General features: G+C 45.6%; 1 protein-coding gene across 2 annotated transcripts in view; it reads left to right on the forward strand.

The window, feature by feature from the left end:
* The window catches only part of ADGRD1 (adhesion G protein-coupled receptor D1), a 104,072-nt gene that overhangs the window by 48,399 nt on the left and 42,755 nt on the right, over positions 1-12,918 (forward strand). For both annotated transcript variants that reach the window (XM_063173272.1, XM_063173273.1), the window contains 2 exons: positions 4,480-4,553; positions 6,336-6,459. In XM_063173272.1, the coding sequence (XP_063029342.1) occupies positions 4,480-4,553; positions 6,336-6,459 (198 nt within the window). The remainder of the gene's footprint in view (positions 1-4,479; positions 4,554-6,335; positions 6,460-12,918) is intronic.

The following is a 12,918-nucleotide window of genomic DNA, read 5'->3' on the forward strand; positions in this document are numbered from 1 at the left end:
CTTCTCCAATTTCAGATGACTTTATAACCTCTGATATTTCACTTATTTTTACTCTTATATTGCAGTCTGTCACAGCCTCCCACCCTTGGTGATTTCATGCAGTTTTTTTAACTGTGTGATTGTCCCATTAGGAAATACATTCAGCAAGCTTTCCTGTTGGAAAGTGTTGTGCTCATTGCTTCAGAAAGTGTGTGCTGGCACAGCTCTGTTCACAAACATCTGAAAGTCTGGCTTTTATCCATAACACACTCTAATTCCCTATTCATAACTGAAATTCCTTTTTGTGCAATTTGCCATTTTTTTTTCATTACATATACTAGTTACATCTTAGGGTGAATCAGTCAAACGGACTCTAAATTAAAATAGTTGGCTGATCTGGGCCCCAGATCTGTTGCAATGCAGATTTCGCAGAGCTTGGAAGAAAACAGCCAATACAGCCACCGTAGACAGGGGTGATTATTCTTTCTGTCTGTCTTTTTCCAGGTAACTGAGCAGACGAATGTACCCTAAAGCTTTAATCTTCTGGCTAATTAGGAGAAATAGGTGGAAAGGAAAGTCAATAAACCGTGTGAGCCTGAATAGGTCACGCTAACAGTCAGGATGTCACTGTGAGGACGGAAAATCCTTACATTAGATGCATCATTTTAGTCTCTAATTTAATCCATAGAACAGAATCAAAATTTGTTTTGAACCGTACGCACGTAAGTGAGAAAACAGAGACAAATTGAACTTAGTGGGGTAAATTGGAGGAGAGGGAGAGGGAGAGGGAGAGGGAGAGGGAGAGGGAGAGGGAGAGGGAGAGGGAGAGGAGAGGAAGAGGAGAGGAGAGGAGAGGAGAGGAGAGGAGAGGAGAGGAGAGGAGAGGAGAGGAGAGGAGAGGAGAGGAGAGGAGAGGAGAGGAGAGGAGAGGAGAGGAGAGGAGAGGAGAGGAGAGGAGAGGAGAGGAGAGGAGAGGAGAGGAGAGGAGAGGAGAGGAGAGGAGAGGAGAGGAGAGGAGAGGAGAGGAGAGGAGAGGAGAGGAGAGGAGAGGAGAGGAGAGGAGAGGAGAGGAGGGGAGAGGAGGGGAGAGGGAGAGGGAGAGGGAGAGGGAGAGGAGAGACCAGCGAATCTCACAAAGGTTCACCCCACCCGCTGTGGCTGCTGCTCCTTGGCAAGCCTTCCCCAGGCAGCTGCTGCCTGTTTTCCTCTGCAGTTGTGTTCTGACATTTCCTGAAGGTTCCAGCAGCCCTCTCAGCCCCCGTTTCCTGGCCTCCTCTTCCTCCCAGCATGGCCTGTGCCTGGCTCCCACGAGGGCTGGGGTCCCCCCACACATCCCTGGGAGCAGCTCTGGGCTTTGCTGGGCTCACAGCCGTGGGGCCAGACAGACAGACTGACAGACAGACTGACAATGCAGAGTTATTCAGGCTGGAAAGGACTCTCAGAGCCTCGGGTGTGAGCACAGACAGACAGACAATGCACAGAATTATTCAGGTTGGAAAGGACCATCAGGTATGAGCACAGACAGACACACAGAATTATTCAGGTTGGAAAAGACCCTCAGACCCTCAAGTGTGCACACAGACAGACAGACAAGCACAGAATTATTCAGGCTGGAAAAGACCCTCCTAAGTTGGGTCCCAGCAGTCCCTCCTCAGGGCACAGGCTCAGCACACAGCACTGACTCTGCCCCTGCTTTGGTGCCTCTTTCAGTGTAATTTTTCCTCTCTCAGTGCAATTCTTTTTGCATGAGAAGCTGCATGTGGCCCCCTCCGTGCGGAAGGAGTGATTTGAATAATTTGGATTACAGAGAGCACATGCACAGATCCTGGATTACTCAGTGTGCTGCTGCTTTCCCTCCCCTGAAAGCTTCATAAACTGTCCTTTCACAGGCTTTTAATAAACACTCAAGTGACTTAAACTTTTAGTGTAAAGGCCTACTTGTATTTTAAGCTTTCTGTTATCAATGTCATTAAATCAATATCCTCAGTTCTACAGGATCCAAGCCACATACAAGCTGTCACACACAGTTTAACTTTAAAAGGGCAATATTGAGGTACAGTCAGTTCCTTTTTCATAGATTAGAGAGTACTTTGAAGTAGAGCTGTTGAAGATCAGAGGGAGTTTATTCCTCTGCAGCCAGTTTCTTACGTGTTGGGGGCTCTCCATCCTAATGACAGTTCTGCTGCAGAACTTCAGTGAAGCCTCAGAAGATGAGTGTTTTATGCAGTTATCATAAATGGCACGAAAGCCTTTTGGAGATTATATAATGGGTGATAAAACACGGGACAGATTCTTTAAGAGAAATAAGAAGGCAAATTAGGATAGACTTTTCTTTGCCATTCTTTAATCTGTTTATCTATTTTTCATTATTATTATTTACTTATTCTTTGTGCATCTGAGTGCACACACAGCTCAGACAGGTCAGAGCCTCACTTGGTGTGGTTCATTGTCTAATGAGTGACATCTGTGTTTAGAGTTAGGATGGAGAAAAACAAGGACTTGTTTCTTGCCAGAGAGATGTAATTGAGGGTAAAGCATACATCTGGGATTTATTTGTGTAAAACATGCACGACTGCAGTACCATGTCTCCTTCCAACCCGACCCTGAGGTGCCCCTTCCATTTAGAGTATTAGAATCCAGACTTATCCAGAGAAATCTTACAAATCAGAAATGGCAGTTATTGCTCCATCTTTGCTGTCATTACAGCAGATCTTTCTCTCTCTCCCTTTCTGTGGTTTTTTAGCCGCTGTCTGTCACAGAAGTGAAATAATTTGTAATAGAAGGCAGCTGTAGGTTCTCTCAGTTGTTCACTTCGGGAGAGATGGTGGATGTCACATCCCTGGGCACAGCTGGTGCTCGGGGACAGTGCTGGGGTGACAGTCCTGTATAGCAGAGGCGGCCTTTGAGTCCCAGTAAAATATCTGTATTGTACCTGAATATCTGTACATTGGCCTTGCCCCGGTAGGTCCCAGTTCTTGATGGGCTGCAGCTGCCATGTCCTTCACTGGGCTGCAGCTGTGGCTGGTGAAGATAACTGGATAAAAGGGGTGGGTCAGGGAGAGCCTGGAAGGAACAACATGCAGAAGAAGAGGGAGTCTGTGCTGTGCAGCCGTAAGAAAACACTGAGGGGGTATGGGACTCGAGAAATATGATAACAGTCAGTCCTGATGTGGCAGTGACAGGGCTGGGGGGACAGTCCTGATGTGGCAGTGACAGTCCTCCCTCACAAAGCACCTGACCTGCATCTCCACCCTGCGATAAAGGCTGGGGAAAAGGTGAGGCCGGAGCTGCAAACCTGGGCCAGGGATGAGCTCAGGGAGATAAGAAAATTCCGTTTATGCTGAGCAGGGAATGAATGCCCTTATCTGCAGCACAGCTGGGAAGCGTGTGGAGCCCTGCAAGCCCTGGCTGGGCAGAAATTCTCCGTTATCTCCAGGCAGGAGGGAGCTGTGCTACCTTGTGCCTGACACCCCTGGGAGAGGAGAAGGAGAATTGCATCAGGAACTTCTTGTACTTGGTTGAGTTTCAGCAGGATGAGGTGGTGGGGTTTTTTTTCTTCATTCCCTAAAACAAGGAGAGCAGAACTTGATTATCTTTGATCTTGACAGCAGAACTGTGTTGCAATAATCTGAGAGCTGTTAATTCACCAGTGATTTTTTTTTTTATGTTGAAGACTCTTGTAATTAAAAAATTGCCATAAGGCAGGGCCCACATAATGTGGAATTTAGGGATTTATGTATTAGAAAGGGTTGAACAAACACTGGAAATCCTCTAGTTTGCATATTTTGTCTGTAACAAACTATTACTTCACTCCAATATCATTTGAATAATTTTGTCATCAAGCTCATGTAACGGAGTGGAGAATGGGATCTCAAAGCTTCTGGAATACAGGAGATTGAGTTAGTTGCTAAACCTGTTTATGGAAGATAGAAATTATGTCATTATAATGCTGAGGTGTGCTAAAATAAAATCTTGAATTACAGCATGGCTCTTTCAGTTTGAATGTATGTTTTAAAATAATTGCTGTTGTGGAAAGAAAATGTCTGGGAGTTGGTCATTGTAGTGCACATATTTCAGAGTTATTAATCGTAAAATGTGACATTTTTATTGCACAGTGAGAACAAACGATGAACAAAACCCAAAGAAGCCAAGTATAGCTGAGGAATGATGTCCCAGTCCTGCAGAAATGAACACCAGTGTTTGTGCTTATGTACAATTGTGATCCTGGCTTGCTGCTTAAAGGAGGCACAGATTCCTCATTCAGAGCAGGGAAAGTTTAATCCCAGTGCGTAAAATTAAGGCTGAATATCGTCTCAGCATGTTTGGAGCCTGTGTTGAAGATGTGAGGACTGAACAATTTCGCTGCCAGTTCTGCTGTGTTAATCTCAGAACTATTGTAGTCTCTTGAAATCATTGTAGCAATGAGAATGTGAAGTAGATTAATAGTGGCATTTAGCCCTTTTTAAATGTTCCTTCAGGGTTTCTGTTTTTCTCTTGCAGACGCCCAGACAATACAGCCAAGCACTAAATAAAAGCAACAGAGTTCATCTTTACTGTGCATTCCTGGATTATAGGTACGTTGCATAATTCCACATTCTTTAGCTTGGTTTTATTTCATTACACTTACTTCGTGATGCTGTGTGTTTATATCCTTCTTGCTTCCTTTCATTCATGGAAATGGTTAAAGAAATGGAACCACTGGCTTACAAAAACCACAATCTGATTGTTTCTCCTTACCACAGACAGGAGAGCTGGTATTCCCAGCCCCTGGGTTGGGTGATTGGGAGCTGGAAATGTTTTGTGATCAAAGTCTCAGCCTGATACAAATCCTGCTTATCTCGTTTTGTGAGTGAGTCCGCTTGGGCACCTGCTCGGACGCTGCAGGGTGGCAAAGCTCCAGCACAGCTCTGCTTTCGCTGGCCCTGTGCCACAGCAGCCTGTGAAATCGGTATTTCAGAGCTGGGAGTTCTGGCCAATGCACGGAATGGATAACATCACGCAATGGCCCATCTTGAATGCAAATTAGAATTAAAGGGAAATAAATATCACCTCGAATTTCACTCAGAAAATAAGAGCTATGGAAAAGCATAGCTTTTATTCTTTATTTCTTTTTTTTTTTTAGCACTGAATAAATTTAATTTTTTTTCCTTTTGAAATGCACTGCTCTTAGTGAACTCATTGAGAAGGAATACAAATGGTGAATTTTTAATTTCATGGGGATTAACAGGTTTTGAGTGCAAGCCTAATTGATGCAGCAATGGTGTGGGATGCTGTGATCCCTCCTGAGCACCTGCACTTGGGAAGGTCACAGTAATTGTTTCACTGAAGTTCTGTTCACCTGTGCTGAGCTGCCCCAGCTGTTGGCAGTTCCTCGTTGTTATGGTTACTCACAAATTAGGATAAATTAGAAGCAGGTTTTATGAAGCAAATGAAGGTGGCTGGGGCATTGCTCTCCACTGGGGCTGGGGCCCTGGAGGCTTTGTGAGGATACAAACCCAGAAATGAAATCTGTCCTTGCAGATGAGCCAGGATGGGTTTATTCCCTGAGCACCGTAGTTAATTTGGTTTCTGACCCACAGCAGAGTCTCTCTGAGAACTCAAGGAGGGCCTGAAGGGCAGGGGTATGAGGTAATACCTCTCTTTAAGAGGGGAGCACAGACCACTCGGAGTGCAGGACTCGGAGAAATACCAGAAGAGATCAATATTTCCTGTCAAACGGGGGGTGGGTGACCTGTGGTGCCTGATGGACCTTCTGGGCTCCCGCCCCACCCCAGGGCTGGCAGGGCACAGGGAATTCTGGCTCGTCCCAGGAAAAGCCAGCTCATGAGGATCACTGCTCAAAAACAAAGCCAAGTGTCTGAGGATGCTGAGAGCAGCCCCCCAGCCTGCCCAGCCATTCCTGCAGCAGGAGCTGCCCCTGGGGTGCAGGGACAGAACTGGCCTGGAATTGGTGCTGTCAGCCTGAATTGCTGTGGCACTGGGCAAGGGTCAGGCACCACAGAACACTCTGATTCTGGGGCTTTTGCAAGATATTGACTTGTCTGGTACACTACAGTTCTCAGAACTGGGTCTGGGTGAGATGCCATAAATGAGATGCAAAGTGTAATGCAAATGTAGTTATCATTCATTGATTATAAAACTGGGAGCAGGTCTCTAGAGACGTTCATGGCGGGCTCTGATCTGTGCCTTGTCCCGAGAATGTTTTCCTTTACCATTTCCATGGTGGAGCTGAGAGGACGCTCACAGTGTTCAGGCGTCTCCAGGCCTCTCCGCGTCCTGTGTGGCACAGAGCACGTGGCGTTAACCTCCAGCAGGTGCATTTTGGCAGGGATAACGTTTGGTTTCTGTGCCCCCAGCAACGGCAGCGGCGTCTGGTCCGACGAGGGCTGCGTGAGGCAGAGCGGGGACCTCAACTACTCCGTGTGCCTCTGCAACCACCTCACCAACTTCGCCATCCTGATGCAAGTGGTGCCCCTGCAGGTGAGGCTCAGCGGGGCAGGGACTCTGTCTGGTAGGAATGAACCACAAACACAGCAGTTACACCCTCTCATCGCCCAAGTGACTGAAGCTGGGTGCGCTTGTACCCCGCTTGTATTTATTTCTTGTTTCTGTTGTGTTGTCCAGAGAGTTTAATTCACACCCCAGCCCTTTGTGCCTGTCTGTCCACTTGAAGGGGGGCTGGCTTCCTCAGGTCATCCCGTTTTTATCTAGCCATTATTATCTTTATTGCTTGTAAAGCACCTAGTGGCCCCATCTGGTTTCCAAGTACAGTTTTTCTAGGAACTCTTCAGGCTGATAATAAAATGCAGCTTTGCCTCAAGACCTCCCATCTTGTAAGGCAGAAATGTCTTGGGAGAAATGTGCTATTATTAACCCTGTTTTAAGGAGAAGCATTCAGGGAATTAGCCAGGATTAAACAGGACAGCACCAATTAAATGCCACTGAAAGATTGGTTGGCTCTCCACTGGGAATAGTTCTGAAGGGCCCAGCTTTCAACTAAACAGATTTAGGATTGTGATGATTAATGGGATGCTGCCATAAGTTTTAGTATCATGTGATATTAGTAATAAGAGATCAAAGATATTTCATACACAATTCTTTGGAATGAGGTTTTCCCGAAGAGGTCTGAAACACATAACTGGGAAAGGCTGGATGTGAATGGACCTTCCAGTGCCTCACAGTCCTGTAATAGCTCCATTTTCAATAGTTTCTCTCTCCTTAAGTTTTTGGTCTGATACATTTCCATCCACCAGAATGTCTTTCCACAGCTTTGTTTTCCCCTTTATGATAAAAGGAAAATCTCATCCCAAACCTTTGTCCAAGACATTTCCTTTAAATGGACCATTTAGGGTTTTCTTGTGGTACTAATTTCTTTAACTAGTGAAAAGAACTGTTACCTTCATTGTGTGATTGGCATGAAGATGAGAGCCAGGCAAGACAGAATTTCTGCCTTTTGAGCAGCCACAAATTCCCAAAACGCCTGCTGAGTAAACCCTGCTGAACCAACCTGACAATTGGAAGCTTCTCCCAGGTGTCCTTGGAACCCTCTTAAGCAAATGTTAAAATGCTGTGGGTTTTGAGCACATCCTTGTGTTTGCTCACCATCTTCAGGAATTCGTGAGCCAAGGTTCAGAGGGCCCCTTTAAATCACCCCTTGGAACAAATGCTCCAAGACATTGCTGCAGTGATGTTAGATCTGATCTTGAACTTTTGTATATTTTAATCTTCTGCTCATAAATGAAGTGCACAGATAATAGGAAGCAAGTAAAGGAGGGTGGGAGTATGCAATTGCCACACTTGAACAGTTCTGTTTACACAGCTACAATGCATCTGTGGCCAGACAATTTGAAATGGATCACTTTTTTTTTTGTATGAACGCTGTTTTTGACAGAATGTTTATTTTTCTCTGGATTCTGGAAAAAATTAGATTCTTACCCAAAAGGCTCTGCTTTTCATAAAAATTGGAAATAAGTTATTGAACATGAACTGCCTGAAAACTGTAGATCTGTAGATTTTTTCATCAAAAGCTGTATTTTGGTATCAAAAAGAAGGGGGGAATTAACTTTTCATGGGAACTCTCTGGGTGTTTTACACTTCCCCTCTCCTGTGGGAAGTGCCATTCCCTTTCTCCCCAGAGTACAGATAAATCAGCTCTCAGGGGAGCAGAGATTTCCATGCAGCAAAACCAGGAGGGCACAGTTCTGCCAGCCCTGGCAGAAAGGCAGGCAGCTGCACAGAAAACAATTTAAAAAGCTAAAAAGGGGGATACTGACAGCTGTGTTCTCATATTCCTTAGCACTGCAGAACTGTTATTAATTTATGCACCTGCCTTGGGGAGGAATTACACTGTCCCACGTGGATTCCATTTTGTTCCACTGAGACGTTCATAGGAATGAAACTGCAGGGCATCTTGCATTTGCTGCTGCTGTCTCCTGAGCACTGGAAATGCTGAGATGAGGGGTCTGGTGAACTGTCAGACATGTGTGGCACAGGCTGTCAGGTGGGTGTAGTTTCTGGGGAGCACAGAAATGCCAGAAAGTTTTTGAGAACAAGCTGTGAGTTCTCCATTTTCCTTTTTGATCTTTGCTCAGAACAGGTTAGGTTAATTCAGTCGCTGTTCTACTGTTTTCCAGCTGGAGGTAATCTCCAAAGGCTGAAATCTGCTGAGATGAAAAATCATTTTTATTCCAATATTCAGAGAAAGGAATTGAAAGGGACTAGTCACAAAGGAAAGTTTGAAATTCTGGGATATTAATTTAAACGTGACAAAATGAACCTTCACTGTGATGTCTGTGGGCTCTACACCAGGATGGGGAGAGCTTTGAATGCTGTGAATTAGTTAAAACTGAGCTGGGATTACAAACGTGGCTGTGCAGCACTCCAGGTTTTGCACTGGTTTCAGCAGGAGCCCTGAGGCACTGCAGCCAGGGTGATTGTGAAAGACGGACACACAGAATGCTGCTGCTGAGCTCAGCTCGGAGCCTTCAGAGGTGCGGGGATTAGCAGCTGTAATGAGTTTATTTTGGATTGAGTGACCACCTTGGAAACCGCCAGCCTTGTGGTGCTCAGCCGTGAGCCTGGCACTGCCTGGCACTGCAGAGGGCTGGAACTGTTTGTGTTTCATCACTCTGGGCTGTGTCTGTGTCAGCCTGGCCCGCATTCCTGCTTGCTGACATTGGCTTATCTTGCTGGTCCTCACCGGAGAACGATAACATTTATTTTGAATTCTGCAGATTAGTGGTCATCCACTGGCTTAAACAAATAAATGACTTCACTGAAGGTAGGATGGGACTGCAGATGAGCAGAATGTTCCTGAAGGAACCTGTTCAACCCTTGACTGCCTTTGGGAAGTGTCAGGGGTGTCATTAGGGTTAGCAGGAAATCAGGATGTGGAGATTGCAGGGAGCTCTTGGACAGCTCTGACCAGGTCAGTGAGACAGAGCATTGCTCAGTGCCACCTTCCAGCACGCTCTGGTGTGGGACACTCACAGGGGCTGAGACTGGGCATGGATTGCTCAGTGCCACCTTCCCAGGAGCTGAGCGTTGCTCAGTGCCACCTTCCAGCACGCTCTGGTGTGGGACACTCACAGGGGCTGAGACTGGGCATGGATTGCTCAGTGCCACCTTCCCAGGAGCTGAGCATTGCTCAGTGCCACCTCCCAGCACACACTGGCTCGCAGGGGCTGGGCACACATGAAGGGGTTTCTCTCAAGCTTTTCCTTCTGATGGGGAGCCTGAGGCAGGGGGAGAAGTCCCTCTAGCAAACAGATCATTGCTGCAGCTGCACTTTGGGAATTGCTGTCCACAGAGCAGTGTTCCAGGCTCTCCTCCATCCAGCACAAACAGCTGGGCAGCCGCTGGTGCAGCTGTGGTGGGAGAAAGGAGGAACCCGTTTATCTGGATGTGTTTGTTCCCTCTGGGGAAGGGCCGGCAGGAGCAGAGGCAGGGCCAGGAGCTGCCTGAGGGTTTGCAGCAGTGTCCTGCTGGGTGGGATGGGGACATGAGAATCCCCTTGGGCTGGGGGCTCCTGGCAGGGACGGTGGCAGAGACAGGGGCAGTGTCAGGAGAGGCAGAGCTGCATTCCCTGGCACACACACACACAGGCAGGAGCTCTCCTTCCTCGACAGCCCAGCACAGAGCTGCACCACAAGGGCTTCACAGAACGTTGAGAGGCTGTTGCTGCATTTTGGGCAGCTTCGCTCCCCCCATCCGTCAGGGGCCCTCTGCTCCTGCCAAGGAACATGCCAGCCATCTGGCAGATTTGTTTCTGCAGTGATCCAACAGCTCCGAAGCGTGCCAGGCTATTTGTACCATCTGCCACGAAAATGTCACTTCAGCTAAAGGATGGTGGACACCTGGGGACCTAGGGTTCAAAAATCCTTTTAAAGAGCAATCATTTTCTCCCACAGAAAAATAGAGTTTGAACCTTGGGTCCCCCTCCCCCAGAACAGCAGTGCACGACACAGCTGAAATATTTATGTCTCCTAAACCATTCTCTAAATTGCTCTTTTTTCCTGCTTTTCCTCTTGCTGTCTTTTCCAACTGTGAGAATATAAAAATGGCTCCTACAAAGTTCACATGTGGATGGACATTTCCAGCTAAGCAGGAGTGTCATACAATCTGTGGTAGAAATTGTTTGGGGTTTTGAACACATTTTCTGCATTTCTAAAGCTAGAAATGACTTTGTTTTTATGCCATTTGTAGCCTGTTCACAATTCAGAAGAGACCATCAATCAATACAGTTCAAGCAGCTCACCAATAGGTTTGTAAGCAGACAAGTGTTTATACAAGGGAAAATACTTAAAACTGATCTTGATGGTGGAGCTGTAGAAACAACCCTTAGCATTTTTAGGGAGCCCAGGATTGTGAAAAGGTTTGGGTATTCATCTGTGAGCTTCTATTTACAAAAAGAAAATCATCCCAAATTTCTTTTCTTGTGGCAATATGTGTTTTTATTTTAGCTTTCACTGTTATAGCTGAGTTTTGATAATGCATGGCTGACTGAGAAAAAGGTGCATCAATTCATGTTCATAAAGGCTGTTTTGAGAAAGTCCTGGTATTGCAAAATGCTTTAAAAATATGGGGGATAGATGGGTAATTTATCAGTTTGGAGCATTGTTTCCTAAATCTAATATTGCAGTTATTAATCAAACACTGCACTCTGTGTGCAATAAAATAGCAGTCTGAAACGATAAGCTTTTTTCTTAAAATTTTCAGCCAGCTCCACACTCAAATAGGACAATGAAATGGAAATAATGTGGCACTCTCCGATTTCTGCTGTTTTGTAATTTTTGTATAATTACTTTTCTCAGCGTGCTTTTCATTGCTGGGAACATGAAAAGAATAATGCCTAAGTCCAGTAATTTTTCTTTGTGTTGCATACTTAAAAATTGGGTAGGCACTGCTATTTTTTTGGTCCTTGTTCATTACCACTGACATTTTGTGTGACTGAAAAGATCTCCACAGACAGTTCAGGCAGCCTCAGCCATCAGATGAACAAAGATAAATCAGCCTGGCTGTTTATTCCAGTGCTGCTTTGTAAACTTTCTTTGCTCTCTCTCGCTCTCTCCCCTTGCCCTTCCATTTCATGGCAGGGATTGTTGTCCCTGTGGAGGAGCACATCTGGGTATTGTCCCTGGGTTTGGGGATCAGATTCCTTTTGTCCTTAGGGCACCCGTGCTGTCTTCCCTGAAAATTGAGCCCTGCCCTTGATTTTGAACCCTTGATTTTCTTGATTTTGAATTTATTCCTTCCTTTGCTGTTCCACCCCTCTGCCAGCACAGCTCTGTTGATTTCCATGGGAGGAAATTGGAGAATTTCTGGTTGTCCCCAATCCCACAGAATTACACGGGGAAAGTTGGGCCAGTGCTGCAGGACACTAAACCCTCAAATTCCTTAGAGAATTGTTTGGCAGTTACTGAATTTCACTCGGCAGGGGAGAGCAAAAATGACTTTTTATTTTGGAAAGCACAAATCTTTAAGAGTGCTATAACTGTCGAAATAAGTGCTTTGTTTGAGAAGCATGATAGAGTATCTATTTTAATCAGAAAACTCACCAAAAGAACACAGACTTCCTTTCTGTGGTGGAAATGAAAGCACTGAACCAGAAAATGCAGAAAAAACCCACCCTGCTCTGTGCTAACAGATTTTAGGAGAACTTGGAAATGTCAGCTTTTCTGATCCCCAAACTTCATTATAATCTGGTACCACCTCACAACTTGAGTCCTTCCTCCCTGCCATGCTTCTTTCAAGCTTCATTTGAACTAAGAACTTTGAGATTTGTAATGAGCAGAACCCCTACTGTTTGATGACACAGTGCCCAGAAGTACTTTGAATGATGACGTGGGCATTTAGAAATACTAATTAATATCTTGGCAGAGATATTTGGAAAATCCTGTATTTTTCGTGTCACAGTGAAAAGTTTTAAATAAGCAACGCCAGGCTGGGCTGGCTGGAGGGAAATGTGCCTTTAATCCTGAAATGCCCCCTCTGCAGCACTTGGTTGGAAATTGCTGGGAGCTGTGGAGTTAATAGAGAAAGGGAATTCAAAAACAATTCTGCTGGAAATGGCAGATAAAGATGATTGCACTGTGAAGCGCGACTCTCAGAGGCCTTTTTTTTCTTTAAATTCGCAGCATCTGATGCATTGTGGCTTGAGAAAAGAAGTTTGTGCACCAAACTGGGCTTTTCTGTGGGTGGTGATTGCACAGTGGCACTCAGCATGGCCCCACCAAAACCCACCCTGTGCTCTCAGGGAGCAGACTGGGCCTCCTGAGCTCACCACAGATGTTCATTTCAGAAATGGAATGTTATGTACCTAACAAAGTGCTTGGCAAGCTGAAGGAAAACAGATTTGTATTGTTGTTATTATTATTTAACATATAAATAAAGGCCTCTCTGGACTGAGATTGAATTTCAGCAGCCTTTCTGGAGGCAATT

This window comes from Melospiza melodia, chromosome 20, assembly GCF_035770615.1.
Source record: "Melospiza melodia melodia isolate bMelMel2 chromosome 20, bMelMel2.pri, whole genome shotgun sequence".
Taxonomy (NCBI): Eukaryota; Metazoa; Chordata; class Aves; order Passeriformes; family Passerellidae; genus Melospiza; species Melospiza melodia.